At 38.1% G+C, this 19,358-nt stretch overlaps 1 protein-coding gene and 1 pseudogene across 2 annotated transcripts in view; one reads left to right on the plus strand and one right to left on the minus strand.

The window, feature by feature from the left end:
- GIPC2 (GIPC PDZ domain containing family member 2) overlaps positions 1 to 19,358 on the plus strand; it is a 70,671-nt gene that overhangs the window by 22,096 nt on the left and 29,217 nt on the right. The window contains exons 2-3 of one of the 2 annotated variants that reach the window (XM_077771095.1): positions 5,748 to 5,933; positions 17,688 to 17,877. In XM_077771095.1, the coding sequence (XP_077627221.1) occupies positions 5,748 to 5,933; positions 17,688 to 17,877 (376 nt within the window). The remainder of the gene's footprint in view (positions 1 to 5,747; positions 5,934 to 17,687; positions 17,878 to 19,358) is intronic. The other variant, XM_077771094.1, reaches the window with a different exon arrangement.
- Positions 10,872 to 10,970, minus strand: LOC144237458 (U6 spliceosomal RNA; annotated as a pseudogene).

A 19,358-nucleotide genomic window follows, 5' to 3' on the forward strand; every position in this document is an offset into this window, starting at 1 on the left:
TGGCAGTCAGCACAGAGCCTGATGCGGGGCTCAAACCCACGAACCGTGAGATCATGACCCAAGCGAAAGTCGGACGCTTAACCAACTAAGCCACCCAGGCGCCCCTAAGGAAATCTTTTAAAATGTGGTTTACTTACTAGATTTGTCATCATGTCCTTTTTATTTTCTGTAATAACATGGATATTTCTAGAAAACCTATAGAAAGTTAGATTCTTGGTAGATGAAGATGTAGGAAAGTAGTTTTATTAAAATATTAATACTGCTACTTTAGAAAACCTCAAGAGGTAATGATTCCAGTTGCCTGTATTTAAAATCACATTAACAAATAATCGAATGTCAGCTACACAGCCTGTAATTTCTTCCAGAGATTTTTGGAACATGTGGAATCTTTGACTAACTGAGTTCCTGTTTAAGGAAAGCCTTAAACAAAAGAAAGTTGGAAATGGACTTCCTGGATTAAAAAAAAAATGCACTTGAGGTGTTTTTGGAGAGATTTGTAAACTGTTTGTGGGCCAGAATATCTTTTGAAACATCAATGACAAATTGTTTATTAACCTTATTCACAAGGGACATTATAAAGTATCTAATGGAGAGAAAAGGCAATATTAATCTATATTAGCGACTTTATACTCGTTCAGACTTATCTTGGCTATGTTGAGTTTTAAGGGTGAATAATCATAACCATATGATAACTGGAAGATAGCAATTTAATTACAGTGCATGGTAAGAATACTGTCCATGAGTTATTATTTTTTAAATGTTTATTTTTGAGAGAGAGAGCATAGCAAGGGAGGGGTAGAGAGGGAGAAACAGAACCTGAACCAAGCTCCAGTCTCCAAGCTGTCATCATAGAGCTCAATGTGGACTCAAATCCATGAACTAACTGTGAGGTCATGACCTGAGCTGAAGTTGGACGCTTAACCAACTAAGCTACCCTGGTGCCCCTCTTTTATTTAAATTTTTGTTTATTTTTGAGAAAGATGGCACGAGTGGGCAGAGGGGCAGAGAGAGAGGGAGACACAGAATCCGAAGTAGGCTCCAGGCTCTGAGCTATAAGTACAGAGCCCAGTGTGGGGCTTGAACTCCTGAACCACAAGGTTGAGATCATGACCTGGGCCAAGGTCAGATGCTTAACTGACTGAGCCACCCAGGTACCCTTCCATGAGTTATTCTTTAACAACAAAGTTGAAAGATAATGTAATTTATGGGAGAAAAGGAATCCATCTGTTGATGACATTAAAAAGGAACAAAATCTGATCTCTTCAGGAAAACTCCTGCAACTTAAACAACTTTCAAGCATAGGTGTAAATATTACTGTTCAAGAAACACTTATATTCCAGGAATAATAACCTCTATAAAGAGCTTTTTAGTTTAAGAAGTACTTTATATATGTACTGTCTCACAGAGGTTTTTGTAACAAGTGTATGAATAGACCAACTTTACTAATGCCATGATGTACACAAGGACCAGGGAGGTCAAATGATTTGACTGAGCTCACTGAGAGTACAGAATTGGGACTAGATTTAAGTCTCCTACCTTTTTTTTTTTTTAAAAAAAGCTTATTTAGAAGTTTTAATGTTTATTTTTAATGGACAGTGTGAGCAGGGGGGTTGGGCAGAGAGAAGGAGACACAGATTTGTAAGGAGGCTCCAGGCTCTGAGCTATCAAAAGAGCCTGATGCGGGGCTGGAACCCACAAACAGTGGGATCATGACCTGAGCTGAAGTTGGATGCTCAACTGACTGAGCCACCCAGGAACCCCATAATTTTATTTTTAAGAAAAATCCCTACATCCAGCATGAGGCTTGAACTCGGGACACAGAGATTAAGAGTTGCATGTCAGGCACCACAAGTCTTTTACCTCTTAATCTGTTTTGTTTTTGTGTTCTAACAACCATTTTAAGGATGATCTAGTTCCTCTTGTAGATTTATTTTGCTGATATTCGAAGTAAGGGAGAGCCACTTTTTCTGTGCCTGAAATTTTTTCTTTTTAAATGTTTGCTTATTTATTGAGAGAATAAGAGAGCAAGAGCACAAGCAGGGAGGGGGCATAAAGAGAGGGAGAGAGAGTTCCAAGTGGGAAGGGGCAGAGAGAAGGGGGGAGAGAATTCCAAGCAGGCTTTGCACTGTCAGCACACAGACCAACACAGGCCTCAATCCTACCAACTAACTGGCTCAGGTCATTATCTTAACAAAGAATTGGACACTCATCTGAGCCACCCAGGCACCACTAGAAAGAACTTTTAAACTGAAGAATTATAATTACTATATTTTGTATTTAAAAAAAAAATTTAATGTTTATTTCTGAGAGAGCATGAGAGCGAGAGACAGCATGAGCAGGGGACGGTCAGAGAGAGAGGGAGACACAGAATCCGAAACAGGCTCCAGGCTCTGAGCTGGCTGTCAGCACAGAGACTGATGCGTGGCTTGAACTCACGAACTGTGAGATCATGACCTGAGCTGAAGTCAGATGCCCAACCAACTGAGCCACCCAGGTGCCCCTATATTTTATATTTTTATATTTAGAATCTTTTTAGTTGAAAGCAACAATCTAAAATGGGTTGGTGAAATTGTTGGTTTGTGTAACTAAATACTTTGGGATAGGACTGTGTATCAGATAAATTGTTTTCAGCTGCAAGCAGTATGAAACTACTTGCTAAAATTGGCTAAAGTAATTACATAAAAAGGGTAGAGTGAGCTCTGGTGTTTATGAACAGAGGAACTCCCCAATGTCGGGGATCTAGGTTTACTCCATCTCTTTGCTTTGCCTTTCTTGGCACTGATTTCTTTCTCAGTAGTAAGATGGTGGTGGAAGTTCCCAGGCCATCTACAGATAAGGCAGCATCTAGAGAAGGAAAGGATTCTCTCTTACTGTATGTTTCTTTTTTTTTTTTAATGTTTTATTTATTTTTAGGAGAGAGAGAGAGACAGCGTGAGCAGGGGAGGGTCAGAGAGAGAGGGAGTCACAGACTGAAACAGGCTCCAGGCTCTGAGCTGGCAGTCAGCACAGAGCCCGACGCGGGGCTCGAACCCACGAACTGCGAGATCATGACCTAAGCGAAAGTCGGACGCTTAACCGACTAAGCCACCCAGGCGCCCCTCTTACTGTATGTTTCTTAAAAGTAAAAAAAATTTTCCTGAAAATTCTTGGACATCTTCCTACCATGTCTTGTTGGCGAGGATTGGGCCACATGCCTACTCCTAAATTACCACTTATACTGTTTAAATCTTATGTCTAGAATAGGGATGTGAGCCATTTTCCTCCCAAGCACATAAGAGGTATAGATACTTGATATCTGAGCTTTATGTTAGGAGGGGAAAAGAGTGGGTGACTTCAGTGTCTGCTACTGACTTTAGGGAAGACTGGATCCAGACGCTCTCCCTTCTCCAAGGGTAGGCATTTCAGATTTTAGAATGAAGGAAATAAAACAAATGAAAATAGGAAAGCTCAAGATCAGTATTTGAGGTTCCTTTTGGTTTAAATATAGGGACTTGTTGTATAGGGACTGTCCACTCAGTGTGTAGCACAGAACCTAGCAAAAAAGCAGATGTTTAATAGATAATTGATGGGTGGATGAATAATAAGAACTTTGCAGCATTTAGAAAGTGGCATATCACTTATTTTTTCCGTGAGGATGTGTTTGACTTTCTAGCCCTTTATCCTGAACTTCTAGATCTACTTGCTGAGAGTTGTGCATGGAGATCATATGAGTGTTAGGTTTTTATTCTCCCGTGGAGAACTGACCTGAAGTCAGGGAGCTTCAGTTACTTGCTGTGGCAGAGGGCTTGCACTGTATGTATGCCTCTGTGACCATTACATTCATGCAGGTTTGCAACACAACCCCCCTCCCCCAGGTCTGNTTGTTGCAACACAACTTCTTGTGGAGCTCTCAGTTCTGTGAAGGATGTAGCTGGCTCCACTTCTTCTAGGAAAAAGAAAATGATGCCTTGCCTGCAAGCTTTTTTTCTGCCTGGTGTGCAACATTGTTCTGTAGGGGAGGAAGCACAAGGAAAAAGGTCATACCTACAGGAAATCTAATATTTGCTTTGCAGTGAAATGTGAAAAATGGAAAGAAAGGAAGCAGCTTAATAAGTTCACTTTGTGTGGGATTTCCTTTTTGGGGCTTTTCTTCTGCCCTGTTACATCATCATTCTGTTTTAATGTTTTATTTTCTGACTGGTAAGTTGCTTTTATATTAATGGTGTTGGGATCCATTATAAACACCATTAGCAGATTCACTGTTGAAAACCATATATAACAAAACTTTCTCGGGGCGCCTGGGTGGCTTAGTCGGTTAAGCGGTTAAGCGCCCGACTTTCGCTTAGGTCATGATCTCGCGGTTCGTGGGTTCGAGCCCCGCGTCGGGCTCTGTGCTGACTGCCAGCTCAGAGCCTGGAGCCTGTTTCAGCCTGTGACTCCCTCTCTCTCTGACCCTCCCCTGCTCACGCTGTCTCTGTCTCTCTCCTAGAAATAAAAAAAAAACATAAAAAAAAAAACACAAAACTTTCTCTACTTTCCATCATTTTGAGAAAGGAAATCAGAAAAACTGTTTGCCATGCATGTTACCTTGTCCCTCTACCATTGCCAGTGGACTAATTATACCATTGATTTCACAGGTAGAATAACCTTTCTTAAAGGACTTCCTTTTTCCCTGTGAATAATAGAATTCTTACACTAGAATATTTCACAGAAACTTAATAATTATTAAGCTAAATATATTTTGTCCAGCCCGGGAACACAAAGGGTTAAATCAAAGGTCCACCAGTTAGCACAGCTCCCCACAGATGAAAAGGGGAAAGGGTGGGACAGCAGCTGTTTCTTTGTAAGCCTTTATTCTTTTATACCCAGTTGCCTCTTGTCCTCCTCAGTAGCTCCTTTCATACACTTCTGAGATGTGGTCAGACTTTTGCTGACCATGCTGGACCTTTTAGTTGTAGAACAGAGAGTGCTTCCAGTTCAGACACATTCTGATATGGCTTAAAGAGCCATGTAATAAGTAGTAGTTACACCATTCCTGAACTTCATGAGGCTTATGGATGTGAGAAGGCTTACGTTCCAGTAGGAATCAGGAATGGTGTGAAACCTAGGGATCCAGGGACAGGGTTGAAAGTGGGGACTTAGCCATTTTGGAATAAAATTGCTATATTGAAATGTTTTTCTGTTGTACATACATACTCAAGAAAATTAAGGGATTGGTTTAGTGAGTCTGAAAGGTATGTTTTAGATCCCTCTATTGTATTCCTCATTCATTAATTTTTTTAGGCATTCATTAATTTTTAAGCATTATAATGCAAGATAAATAGACTTACCTATAATTTTCATTGTGGCATGCATGTCATGGCCTTGCCTTTGGGAACACAACTTTTGATTTTAGCATTGTAAATGGCAGGTAATGTAGGTATTTAAATCACTTTGAAGTTGGTGAGATCTAAACTCAGAATCTTGCTCTTGACAAATACTGGCTTTGTGACCTCAGGCCAATTACTTTTCTTTTACTAAACCTCAGATTCCTCAATCTGTAATTTGGAGGTGATAATGTATTAACAAAATCATTGTGAGGATCTAATGAGATCATGACTGTAAATTGTTTAATATAGAGCCTTGCCTATAGGAAATACTCGATGTATATTACCCAATGTTAATGATATAACTTCTTCTATCATAAATTGACTATTTCACTCAAATACCTTAATAACCAGAATGTTTTCCTGAAGGAAACTGAACTGACCTATTTCTTTCTCTTACAGATCTTATTCTGTACTTTAAACACACCTAAAGTTGATATGGAAAGACTCTTAGGATCACAAATAGGCCTTGAAGATTTCATATTTGCCCACGTGAAAGGTATCCAAAAAGAAGTGAGTGTACATAAATCTGAGGATTCACTTGGTCTCACCATTACAGATAATGGTACTGGCTATGCTTTTATAAAGGTAAGTCTTAAAAAATAACTACGACCTAACTGAGGATAATATTTAAGAAAATCTGCCAGGTCAAAGAAATGATCTTAACTGTGAGATATGGCTCAACAGGGATGAATTGGTAAGGTTTCATTTAAAAAATGTTTTCAGGACTTCATTTTTTGTTTACCCTTTACTTGCATTTATTCCCTTCATTTTAAACTTCCTCTAGAATTTAGAACTTCTTGAAAAGGAAAGCTAGGCCCTGGTGCCCACTCATCATCTGTAGGACTTCTTGTAGGTCTGTAGCTAATTAATATCTGATGACTTTCACATTGATATCCACTTTTTTAGGGTTCTCTCCAAATATATATATTAAATATAAATAAATTTAGAAGATTTTATTTTATATGTATTTTGAGAGAGCCTGTGTAAGTAGGGGTAGGACAGAGAGAGGGAGAATCCCAAGCAGGCTCCATGCTGCCAGTGCAGAGCCTGACGTGGGGTTTGATTTCATAAACCATGAGAGTATGACTTGAGCTGAAATCAAGAGTCAGACACTTAACTGACTGAGCCACCCAAGGCCCCCCCCCCCTTATTTTTAAGTAGGCTCCATGCCCACCTTGGAGCCCATCGCAGGGCTTGAACTCAATGCCAGAGGTCTGAGCTACAGCAAGTGTTGGATATGCAACCTAGTGTGCCACCCAGGTATCTATATGTGTATATATGTACGTATGTATGTATATATATGTGTATATATATAATTTTTTAAGTAATGTATATGCCCAGTGTGGGGCTTGAAATCCCCACCCAGAGACTGATTTGCATGCTCTGTTGACTGAGCTAGCCAGGTGCTCTAAGATATTTTTGACAACCTCTTACATCTTAAATATTCTTAAGGGGCACCAGCGTAGCTCAGTCAGTTAAGTGTCCACCTCTTGACTTTGGCTCAGGTCATGATCTCCTGGTTTGTGAGTTCATGCCCCATGTTGGGCTGTGCACTGACATTGTGGATCCTCCTTGGGATTCTCTCTCTTTCTCTCTCTCTCCCTCTTCCTCCCCCACTTGTACCCATGCTTGCTCACTCTCTCTCTCTCAAAATAAACTTTAGAAAAGTTTGAAGCATTTTTTTAAACTCAGAATTCCTTTATTTAAATACAAATTGGGGTGCCTAGGTGGCTCAGTTGGTTAAGCAACCAACTTCGGCTCAGGTCATGATCTCCTGGCTCATTGGTTCGAGCCCTGCGTTGGGCCCTGTGCTGACAGCTCAGAGCCTGGAGCCTGCTTCAGATTCTGTGTCTTCCTCTCCCTCTGCCCCTCCCCCACTTACACTCTGTCTCTCAAAAATGAATAAATGTTAAAAAAGGGGCACCTGGGTGGCTCAGTCGGTTAAGCAACCAACTTCCGCTCAGGTCATAATCTTGTGGTTTGTGAGTTCAATCCCTGCATCGGGCTCTGTGCTGACAGCTTGGAGCCTGGAGCCTGCTTCGGGTTCTGTGTCTCCCTTTCTGTCTGCCCCTCCCCTGTTCACATTCTGTCTTTCTCTCTCTCAAAAGTAAATAAACATTAAAAAACTTATAATTTTTAAAACAAATACAGATAGAGCAATATAGAGCTGTAAAGGCAAGAGAAAGAAGCTTGAAATAGTATGAAAAACTAAGAACTGAGATGTGGGGGAAAAGAAGACTTACCTCTTAAACAGTTCTATTAAGCAGTTATATAACAACTGACTTCAACTGAATGTTTATGTACTAGGCACTCGACATACATTTTCTCATTTAAGCCTCAACCATTCCATTGGCACTGTGTTTTTTTCTTGTTGAGGTATAACAAATTTTTTTAAAATTTATTTTGAGAGAGGGAAAGTGCACACCCACATGAGCAGTGGAGGGGCGGAGAGAGAGAGAACATCCAAAGCAGGCTGACTGTGCAGGTCAGCAGGGAACCTATTGTGGGGCTTGAATTCACAAACCATGAGATCATGACCTAAGCCGAAATCAAAAGTCAGACACCTAACTGGCTAAGCCAGCCAGGCACGCAAGTTATAACAAATTTTTAATGTTCAGCTTAATGTACTTATAGCTGTGTAACCACCACCCAGATCAAGGGAAACTTCATTTCTACCACACAGAAGTCTCCTTTGTACCGCTTCCCAGACAGTATGCCTCCCTCACAAAGGTAGCCAATATTCTGACCTCTATCACCATAGTTTTCCTTGTTCTTGAACCTTCTGTAAGTAGACTCCTATATTATGTACTCTGTCGTTTCTTGATTCTTTTGTTGAACATGATGTCTGAGAGATTCACCTGTGGGTAGGTACTATTATCAACCTCTAATTTACAGATGTAGAAACAGGAAAAGGGAGGTTCAGTAGCTTGCTTTAAAGTTATGTGACAGAAAAATTCAGGATTTGAATTTAAGAGATCTGACTCCAGAGCTGGCATTCCTATCCACTTTACTAAGAATTAGCTACAAACCTCATGCAACAGAGCATGTTTTGGGTTTATATTTTGTCCAGATCTTTTCTTTGCTGGTATATTGTCATTTAAAACAAGTCTTAGGGAAGCAGTCTTCTTAACTGTAAATAGTACTTTATTTAACTTCCCACTTGATAGAATGGCTATTTTTAGCTCTGCAAAAGATATGACTGTGCTGAAGGTTGAGTGGGTGATCAAATGGAAAATCGTGAGTTGGGAAAGTCATGTGGGATTATCTGGGGGAAGCTCAGGACATGAGGCACATGCAGCAATCCTTTCTAATGTCAGCAGGAAGGGCTTAGAAGTTTTGCACAAACATACGTGGAGTTTTTATATCTTAACCTCTGATGTTCATAGTTTGTGTTCTTTTTTCTTTTTTTAATGTCTCCTTGAACATGTGCCTGCCTCAGTACTAGTCACTAGTTCTGTGAAGGCAGAACATGATGGCAAAGGAAAATGGAGCATATGCCAAACTGCTGATACATAATTCAACTTAAAAGAGAAATGAATACGATTAATACAACTTTTTAAAAACTGGAGTGAGGGTAATTTTAAATTTACTGAAAGGTTGTAATAATACAGAAGACTTCCATAATACCCTTTACCCATCTCTAATTTTTTTCATTTGTCACATTTGCTGTTATGGTCTAATACACACATGTGTATGCGTACATGTATACAGATATACAAAGATATAATTTTTCAGAACCATTTGAAAAAGTGGATTAATATATACCCATTTAGCCCTTAGAATTTCAGAATGTATTTACTAAGCACTGGGTTTTTCTCTGTACAACTACAGTACAATTGTGAAATTTGGAAAATCTAATATTGATAAAATAATTTTAAACTAATGTTCATATTGCATTTCTATCAGTTGCCTAATATCCTCTGTAGCATTTTTCTTTTCCTTTATAGGTATAATCCAGAGTCCTGAATTTTATTTAGTTGTCCTGTCCTTTCAGTTGTCTTTAGAATAATTCCTCAGCTTTTCATAGAATGTCCCTCAATTCAGGCTTCTTTGATGTTTCTCTGTGTGAAAAATGGATTATGTATTTTTGGTAGAAAAATTAGATCAATGATGTGTCCCTCTAGTGTACCACATGGGAAGGTGCATTTTGTTAGCTTATGACATTTGTCACTTATCTAAGGTGCAGTGTCTGCCAGTCTTCATTGCAATGTTATATTTTCCTTTGTAATTAATATTTGTGGGAGAAACTTTGAGATTTTTAAAATAGCATTTTTCTACTTGCACCTCACAGATTTACTATCTGTTGATTAATTTTCCCTGAGTTGATTTTTACTATAATGGTCTCAAAATGGCAAGTTTTTAAAACCTCCATCATTTCCTATATATTTAAAATATTCTGTTGTAAAAATAAATGGCACAGCTTTGTTTATCAGCATGGATACATGATTTCTCACTTAATAATGGGTTATAGTCCATAACTGTTGCATATGCTTAGATTTTCTGAGATTTGGTCTGCAGGAATCTTTCAGCTGGCTTCTGTATCCTTTGACATGTCTCTGATCATTTATTAAGCAGTTCTTCTTTTCTGGCACAGCAAGATATTCTAGGTTCATCTTTTATTTTTTCCCAGACCTGGAATCAACCATTTCTTCATGGGGCTCTGCTTTTGTTTTTAGTGAGGATAGATATTTCAAAATCAAGATCTGGATGCTAGTTGTACTCTTTCATTGTTAGTGGAGTGTCATTGTTTCTAGGTCTCTTCAGTGATGGAGTTAGAAAACCTATGTTTTAGAAGTAGTGGACTCAAAATTATGCCTCCAATTTTAATCCTGCCCCACAGGTTCTTCTTTGGCTTCCCCATAAAAATGCTTTTTTAAAAATTTATTTTGAGAGCATGACTGGGGAAGTGGCAGAGAGAGAGAGGGAGAGAGAGAATCTCAAGCAGGTTCTGCACTGTCAGTGTAGAGCCTAATGTGGGGTGCAAACCCACAAACCAGGAGATCATGATCTGAGCTGAAGCCAGGAGTTGAATGTTCAACTGACTGAGCTGCCCAGGTGCCCCCTATTAAAATACTTTTTAAAATAATTAAAATACTCATTTGCTTAGTCCTATAATATATGCAAAAGTTTCAGGATTGCTATATCCATATTATTAAAAACCTATTAAGAATTCAAGATTAGTATGCTTGTACACATACCTACATACACAAACATTGTATTCAGGTTACTTGGAATGGGGTCTTTCCTACCCATTTCCTCAATAGGTGATTGTTATTCATATGAAATACTATTGTATCCACTTCTCTTTGAATAGAGTTTTTTCCCCATCATGTTCTAATTTTTTCTGAATAAATAAAATACACGATTCAGAAGTCAAAACTATATTAAAAGACGTTCAGAGGTCTGTCACTTTCCTCTAGCCCTCTATGCCATTACTCCTTTCTCCCACTCCTTATAAGTAGTCATTTTCATTAATTTCTGGCTCACCCTTTTAGTGTTTCTTTTTGCCAAGATAAGCAGGGGAAAAAAACATTCCAAGAGTTTGTAGGTCATTCTTGTGCAGGGACTGTGTTAATCTTTTCTATATGGTTCCAATTATAGTATATATGCTAACGTGTGTACTTGATATCCTTTCAGTAGTGGCTAGAAGTCCAAGTAGGTTAGAGTAGGACAGTGTTGTATAGATTCAGACAAGGATAAGGAGGGAGGATTTCATGGTCAGGGGAAGCAGTGATGTAGAGGAGCATGGGCTTTAGAAATACACATGCATGCTTTCAGTCTTAGTCCAACCATTTATTTACTTGGACAAATAATCTTTGGCAAGTCTAAGCTTCTCTGATTCTTCTCTCAAAAGGGAATATTAGCACCTACTTCATAGGGTTGTGTGAGTATAAAGTAATGATATATAAAATCTGATCGTACTCATAACTTAATAGCAATAACAAATCATTATGTAATAGATGAACAGAGAAGTGTATTAGTACTATGTAGTTCTACATTTATGAGGAATAAGAGGGAAGTTCAGAGGTAAGTGCCTGCATCAAGAAACCATTCTCAACTTAACTTTACAGTTCAAGGAACTAGAAAAAGAACGAATGAAACCCCAAATTAGTAGATAGAAGGAAATAACAAAGATTAGAGCAGAAATAAGTGAAATAGAGACTAAAAAGACCATAAATCAATGAAACTAAGAGCTGGTTCTTTGAAAAATAATGGGCAGACCTTTAGCTAGACTCACTAAAAGGACTCAAATAAAATCAGAAATGAGAGAGATGTTACACTGGATGCCATAGCAAGGCAGAGGATAGTGAGAGACTACTATGAACAATTACATCTAACAGATTTACACCCTTTAAGAAATGAGTAAATTCCTAGAAACCTACAGCCTATCAAGACTGATGATGAAATAAAAAATCTGAACAGATGGATTCAGTCTCTTTGCTAGTCATCAGAAACTTCCCAACAACAAAAACCCAGGACCAGATGGCTTCCCTGGTGGATTCTACCAAACCTTCAAAGAGAAGAATTAATCCCAGTCCTTTTCAAACTCTCCCAAAAATGAGAGTGAACTCATCCAAACTCATTTTATGAAGCCAGCATTATCCGGATACAAAAACCAGACAAGAATGCTCCAAGAAAAAGAAAGGCCAGTATTCCTAATAACATAAATGCAAAACTCCTCAACATTAGCAAGTCAAATTCAACAATACATCATGACCAAGTGGGATTTACTTCAGGGATGACTCCACACCCACAAATCAGTGTGATATACCACATTAACAAAATGAAGGATGTAAAAATTTTTATCTCCATAGTTGCAGAAAAAACATTTGAAAGAATTCAGCATCCATTTATGGTAAAAACTCTCAACGAAGCGGGTACAGAGGGAACATACCTCACCATCATAAAGGCCCCGTAGGACAAGCTCACAGCTAACTTCATACTTAGTGGTAAAAAGCTGAAAGTTTTTCCTTTAAGATCAGGAACAAGGCAAGCATGCTCACTCTTGCCACTTCTATTCAACAACAGTATTGGAAATTCTAGCCAGAGCAGTTAGGCCAGCAAAAGAAATAAAAGGCCTCCAAATGGGAGAGGAAAAAGTAAAATGGTCACTGCTTGAAGATGATATAAAACCTTAAAGACTTTATCCAGGAAACTGTTAGAACTACTACAGTAAAGTTGCAGGATACAAAATTAATACACAAAAGTCTTGCATTTTCTATATGTTGATCAGAAAAATTAAAACCATCCCATCTACTATTGTATCACGAAGAATAAAATACCTATGAATAAACTTAACCAAGGGTAAAGACCAATAATTGAAAACTACAAGATGTAAGAAAGACACAAACAACTGGAAAGCTATTTCATGTTCGTGGATTGGAAGAATTAATATTGTTAAAAACTAACCAAAGCAATATTACAGAGTACGTGTGATCCCTATCAAAATTCCAATGGCACTTTTCACAGAAATACAATAAACAGTTCTAAAATTTATATGAACCATAGAAGACCCAGAATAGCTGAAGCAAGGTTGAGAAAGAACAAAGCTGGAGACTTCACATTCCCTAATTTCAAACTATATATTGCAAAGCTCTGGTAATTAAAAAAATGTGGTATTGGCATAGAAACAAACATTGATCAATGGAGCAGAATATAGAGCCCAGAAATAAAGTTCTGCATATATAGTCAATTTATAATAAAGGAGCCAAGAATCTACAATGGAGAAGGGATACTCTTCAGTAAATGATGCTGGGAAAATTGGATAGCCACCTACGAAAGAATGAAATTGGATCATTATCTCTCATCATACACAAATTAGTCCAGAATGATTAAAGACTTGGATTAAAACGTGAAGCCACAAAACTCCTAGAAGAAAATGCAGACAGGAAGCTCTTTGACATAGGCTTTTAGTGATGATTTTTGAACCTGAGAACAAAAGCAAAAGTAAACACGTTGGACTATATCAAACTAAAAAATCTAATTAAAAAATGGGCATTTTCCCAAAGAACACCTACAGATGGCTACCAAGTAGATGAAAAGATGTATGCGTGTGTGTTTTAAAGTTTATTTTGGGAGATCACATGTAGGAGCAGGGGAGCAACAGACCGGTAGGGGAGAGAGAATCCCAAGCATACTCTACACTGCCAGCATGGAGCCTGGCAGGGTGGCTGAACCCACGAACTGCAAGTTCATGACCTGAACTGAAACCAAGAGTTGGATGCTTAACTGATTGAGCCACCCAGGGGCCCCCATGAAAAGATGCTCTATATTATTAATCATCAGGGAAAGGCAAATTAAAACCACAATGAGATACCACCCCTACCTGTTAGAATGGCTATTACCAAAAAGACTAGAAATAACAAATGTTGATGAGGATGGGAAAATTAGGGAACCCTTGTACACTGTTGATAGGAATGTAATGTGCAGCCACTATGGGGAGCAATATGGAGTTTTCTCAAAAAATTAAAAATAGAACTACCATACAATTCAGCAATTCCACTTCTGGGTATTAATCTGAAGAAAATGAAAGCACTAATTTGGAAAGATAAATACACCATGCATTTGTGTATGATATTCATTGAAGCATTATTTACAATAGTCAAGATACAGAAGCAGCCTAAGTGTCCATCAGTTGATGAATGGATAAAGATGTATGTGTATATACACACAATGGAGCATTAATATTAGCTGTATAAAAGAATTAAATCTTGCCATTTTTGGTAATATAGATGGACCTCAAGAGCATTATGCAAAGGGAAATGTCAGAGACCTTTACTGTAGGATCTATGTGGAATCTAAAAACATGTCATTGTTTTTAAAAAATTTGAAGTATGGCATGGTTTTCGCAGATAAAACTTTTCGGGTTAAAAGACAACAGACTTAGGGGGATCTGGGTGGCTCAGTCGATTAAGCGTCTGACTTCGGCTCAGGTCATGATCTCATGGTTTGTTTCGTGGGTTTGAGCCCTGCATCGATCGGGCTCTATGCTGACAGCTAGCTCACAGCTTGGAGCCTCCTTCAGATTCTGTATCTCCCTCTCTCTCTGACCCTCCCTTACTCATGCGCGCTCGCTCGCTCTCGCTCTCTCTCTCTCTCGGAAGTAAATAACACGTTAAAAAAAAGACAACAGACTTAAACATTTGTGATTTTAGTATCCAAGAGTCGATTTCCCAGAACCAGAGCATATAAGTAACCTTATCAGAAAATTCAGAGTATACTTAAAACCAGAAATTCCTAGAATAGTTTAGGACTGGTTGTCAAGTACTTATACAAAGGGACAGATGCTAAATATTTCAGGCTTTGTCATAATTTAGAGTCATGCAGTCTGTGGGTACAACCTCTGTTCGAATCTCAGTTCTGTCCATTGTGTTCTTTTGATCAAGCCATATAATGATTGTATCTTGTTTTTTAATGGAATGAGACTTGTTGTGAGGACCAAATGAAATAACTATAATTCCTATGAATGTTACCTTATTACGAGAATGGCTTGAGGAGGATTAGCAGCACAGATCTCAGAGTCACTGACCATATGGCAGCAGGGCATGCAGTTCAAACAACCTTGAATCTGATACCTAAGGCTTTGAGGAGGGAGGGATACCACCCTAGATAGAGTTCTGGTATCTGTGATGAGCAGAGTTCTGTAAGTATATGCAGTGAAATAATGGAGGATACTCTAATAATTCTCCTAAGTGGTTAGGATCCTCTGAGTTGAATAATGTTGTAAATCCCATCTTTTAAAAAATTGTCTTCTATTCTTCTTAGGTGAGACAAAGTTTTAAGTGTTACAGAGAAGGATATTAAGTGACTCAGTAAATGTAAGCATAGAATTAATACCTTTTTTCCATCTTTTGTGTTCAAGTAGCATTTTTAGCAAGATTATTAATCTCTATCATGTTATAATATTCTTACAACATATATTCCAGAAACTTGTCTCACTTGCTACCTCATTCTTTAGCCCACAACATCTGTAATCCACGTCTTCCACTTTGCTTCTGTATCTGATTCTCCTAATGGTGTTCAAGTTACTTACATTGATTTTTCTGTCTCTTCATCTCAGATCCTTATCTGCTGCTCCTGATTATTACCTATGCTTTGACTTTTTTCTTGTCCACCTGGATTCTCAGCTTGCTACTTTCTCTGACTTCTGGTAACTGCCTTTCCCCCTTCTGTCTGGACACTGTTCTAGTGACTTCTGTGACTACTCACGGGCCCAAGACAGTCAAGATTTTTGTTCTGCTTACCTTTAGTTTGCTGGTAAGATTTATACATGTCTGTTAAGTTTTTCATTTAATTAATTTTGTAATGCTTATTTTTAATTGTTGCAAATCTTAAAAATATGTGGTAGGACACTGAAATTTGTGTGGTGTTGATCAAAGGAAAAAAATAGGTTCAGAAGGTATTAAGAGATAAATTAGAATCAAATAAAGGAAATAAAAGTTATATATAGATTTTCACACTCTCTAATGTCAAGAATGGATAGATAACAGGATATTTAATAACTTTTTCTTTGTGTCTTTAAACTCTAGCTTTAAAAAAAAATGTTGTTTGTTTTTCTGTGACCCCTTGGAAACTCTGCTTGTATTGAGTGGTGTGCTGTGGTTACTCTTAATTCTGTTAACTTGTAATGACACTCTAATAAAACAGTGTCAGTCAGGTTGTAAATTTCTCTTTTCTTTAATAATTGACTATTAGTAATGATTAATGAGCTCTGAATTGGTATTATTTCATTTGCATAAAGCATATTAATAGTTACTATTATAATAAATATAGCAATGTTCTTAAAGTTTGGGGGTGAAAAAGAAACCTATTTTGAGTTTTGGTATATAGTAATGAAACTTAAAAATGCCCAGCCCTCCCAGGTTAGCCTTTTACAATTTTCTTTTTTCTAATGATAATTCTGGAGATGGCTGGGATACATGAGATCAGTTTTTCTCCTGACTCTTAGATACAGTGATCATACTGCTAATTCAGAAGATGTTATTCCTCTACCTGGGAAGAGTAATGAATGCATATGCTTTTACTGCACATAATAGCAGCCCCTAATATTTCTATCCTATCACTCCCCACCCCCATGAAGGATTTAGTTTTTTACATTTTTAAGTGTTTATTTAATTTTGATAGAGAAAGAGTGCAAGTGGGGCAGGGGTAGAGAGAATGGGACGGAGGACCTGAAACGGGCTCTGTGCTGAGAGCAGCAAGCTGAATGTGGGGCCTGAACTCATGAACTGTGAAATCATGACCTGAGCTGAAGTTAGACGCTCAACCAACTGAGCCACCCCAGTGTTCCACCCGCATGAGGTATTTGTGACTCTTTGGGCAGACCATGGGCTTCATTTTGCCCAGTTTCTTACTACTATGGAAATACTTGAACTTTGCAGGGCTGTTACCTGTGCAGAGTTTTGTGGGGCTCTTATTCCTGAAATCCTTTTAGAAAATCTTTGAGCTGTCTTAGGGAGTTTGAGGTCTCATTTTGAGACTCTGTAGATTTATTGTATAGAAGTAAGATACAGTTAAGAAAGGCCAATTTGAAGTTTTCCTATAGGTCCTACAGTCTCCTCATGTAAAATATATAAATGAAAAGTGGTAGTATAAAATCATTCTGGCTCCCCAAATGGTAATCCCTCCTCTGTCTTATTACCAATGTGCTTAGTTAAGATTGTACCGATTCTTGAATCATTACATTTGTTACTAAGGTTTAAAATATGTAGCCAGTAGAAAAAGCTTAAGCTCTATTCTCATGTAATGAGCTTCATGTTGAAATGAATCAACAATCATTTCTGGAGGGACTTTCCCATGTAGTATTGTGTTAGACACAGGGCATATAATGGTGAATAACACCATCTCTGTCTCCAAGGATATTACAGTTCAGTAATGGAGACTGAGAGGTAAATCAACAATTGCACTATAGTATGTTGAACTGGCAAATTACTTGATCTTCCCAAGCTTCAATTTTTTGATCTATGGTATGAGACTCTCTCATAAAGGTTGTTGAAATTAAATGAGATGGCAAATGTAAAGTGCTTAGTTTAGAGCTCAGCATATATAGCAACACCTACTATAGAAGCAGGAGAGTGACCCCTTAACCATTCTTAGGGGGAGTAGCCCAGGGGATATGAGAAGCTTCTTCGAAGAGGTGTGATGACTATGGAGCAGAATTCTGAATGAGTTATGATGGTTGTGCTTTGTTGCCTGTTTTTTTTTTTAATCTTTAACTGAACATTAAGCTGCATTGTTGATGTGTCTATATATATATATATAATGTCTTGGGGGCATTAAAAGGAATGTTATACAGTTCCATTTTGTATTAAGTGTCGTCCTTAATTTTCTTTCTTTCAGAGAATTAAAGATGGTAGCCTCATTGACTCCGTTAAAACAGTCTGTGTGGGGGATCATATTGAATCCATAAATGGGGAAGATGTCGTTGGGTGGCGTCACTATGATGTTGCTAAAAAGTTAAAGGAATTAAAAAAAGATGAACCTTTTACCTTGAAGTTAATAGAACCTAAGAAGGCATTTGGTAAGTTGGGTGTGTGTGTATATATATGTGTGTGAAGTGTTCCTTTCCCTGACTTGTCTTTCTAAGGGTAATGAGTACTGAGATTTGGTGCCATGTGATTTAGTATATCCATTACGGATATAGAGAAGAGAGCACTACTTACAAGGGAAACAGCTATTCAAGGAGGAAAAAATTGCTTAAAAGGACATTTTCTGAAAGACCTTTGGAGTTACAAAGTCTAATGTCTAGTGACTTTGTGGCTGTTCCAAACTCCAAGAACAGCACATTGTAATACATTCATCTTGCTGAGCAGTAAAATTTTTGATTGAGCTCTCTAACATAATTGTTGTTTGTGGACTTGAACAGCAAAAACTTTAGATACAGAATTGGCATTTAAAATAGTTATCTAGTCTATTTTAAAGACTTCCTTCAATATTTTTTCTCCATTAGCATTTTGAATTTGGCAACATGGGATGGTATGAAATTACTTCCACTTTGGTGTGACATCTGTACTTGCTTGGTTTTAGCCATGGCAGCTGTGTTCCAACTGTTCAAACCCCCAGGGCCATCTCATCTACAGGAAAATGTGCCAGCTTCTCTCTGACTACCCAGCACTATTTTAATAAGCCAAATGACGGCCTGGTGTTCATCAGTGTCGAAATGTCTTCAGTGAAATCATTCTAGGCTGCCCTTACTCATCCATGACCCCACCCAGCTTCTGTTTTTTCCTTTGCTCACAGAACATAAATATTCCTTATATTTTGACTCTAATGGATATTTTCTCAGGGCAGTAAATGACAACGATGGGAGAATGCAGTGGGTCTGGGGAATTACATTTCCCCTCCCTTAAGCAAGTAAGCGACAGATACTAGCCATATGGAAATGGAAATTCTTCTTTGCTTCCAAGCAATTCTGTGCCATTTAATGGAAATACAGTGTAGATTATATTACTTGTGGGAGAGGGAATTAAACAGAAGATGTAAGAAAAGGATGCCTTGCACTGAGCAATGTATAGAATTGTTGAATCACTATATTGTACACCTGAAACTAATATAACACTGTATGTTAACTATACTGGGATTAGAATAAAAAACTAAAAAAAAAAAAAACCACTGGGGATGGGGGAAAGAATCTCTTATTCCAGTGCTGCTCCTAGAAGGACCATTCTAGGAGACTACACTATCAATACTGTGATTCTGCAGGGTGTGCAACCCAGTTTCTGAGCACCCTTGTCACAGAGGAATGTGGGCAAACTCCGGTTTCTATCCAGCAGCTCCTTTTGAAGTGACTTTGTTTGCTAAGCAACTCCCCAAGTATCATAACCTATAAACTGATGGGATGTAAGCTGTTTGGGATATTTGATTTAGACTCTTCGTAAATCAGTCCTTCACTTAGTACAACTTAAGGGATATAATTTCTTTACACTTAATCTCTAGCACATAATCTATTTTTCAGAATTAATCTTTTTCTATTTTTACCTATTGTCTGCATCGAAAACTTGTGGTCCCTGT

Source organism: Crocuta crocuta, unplaced genomic scaffold (assembly GCF_008692635.1).
Source record: "Crocuta crocuta isolate KB4526 unplaced genomic scaffold, BGI_CrCroc_1.0 scaffold125, whole genome shotgun sequence".
Lineage (NCBI taxonomy): Eukaryota > Metazoa > Chordata > Mammalia > Carnivora > Hyaenidae > Crocuta > Crocuta crocuta.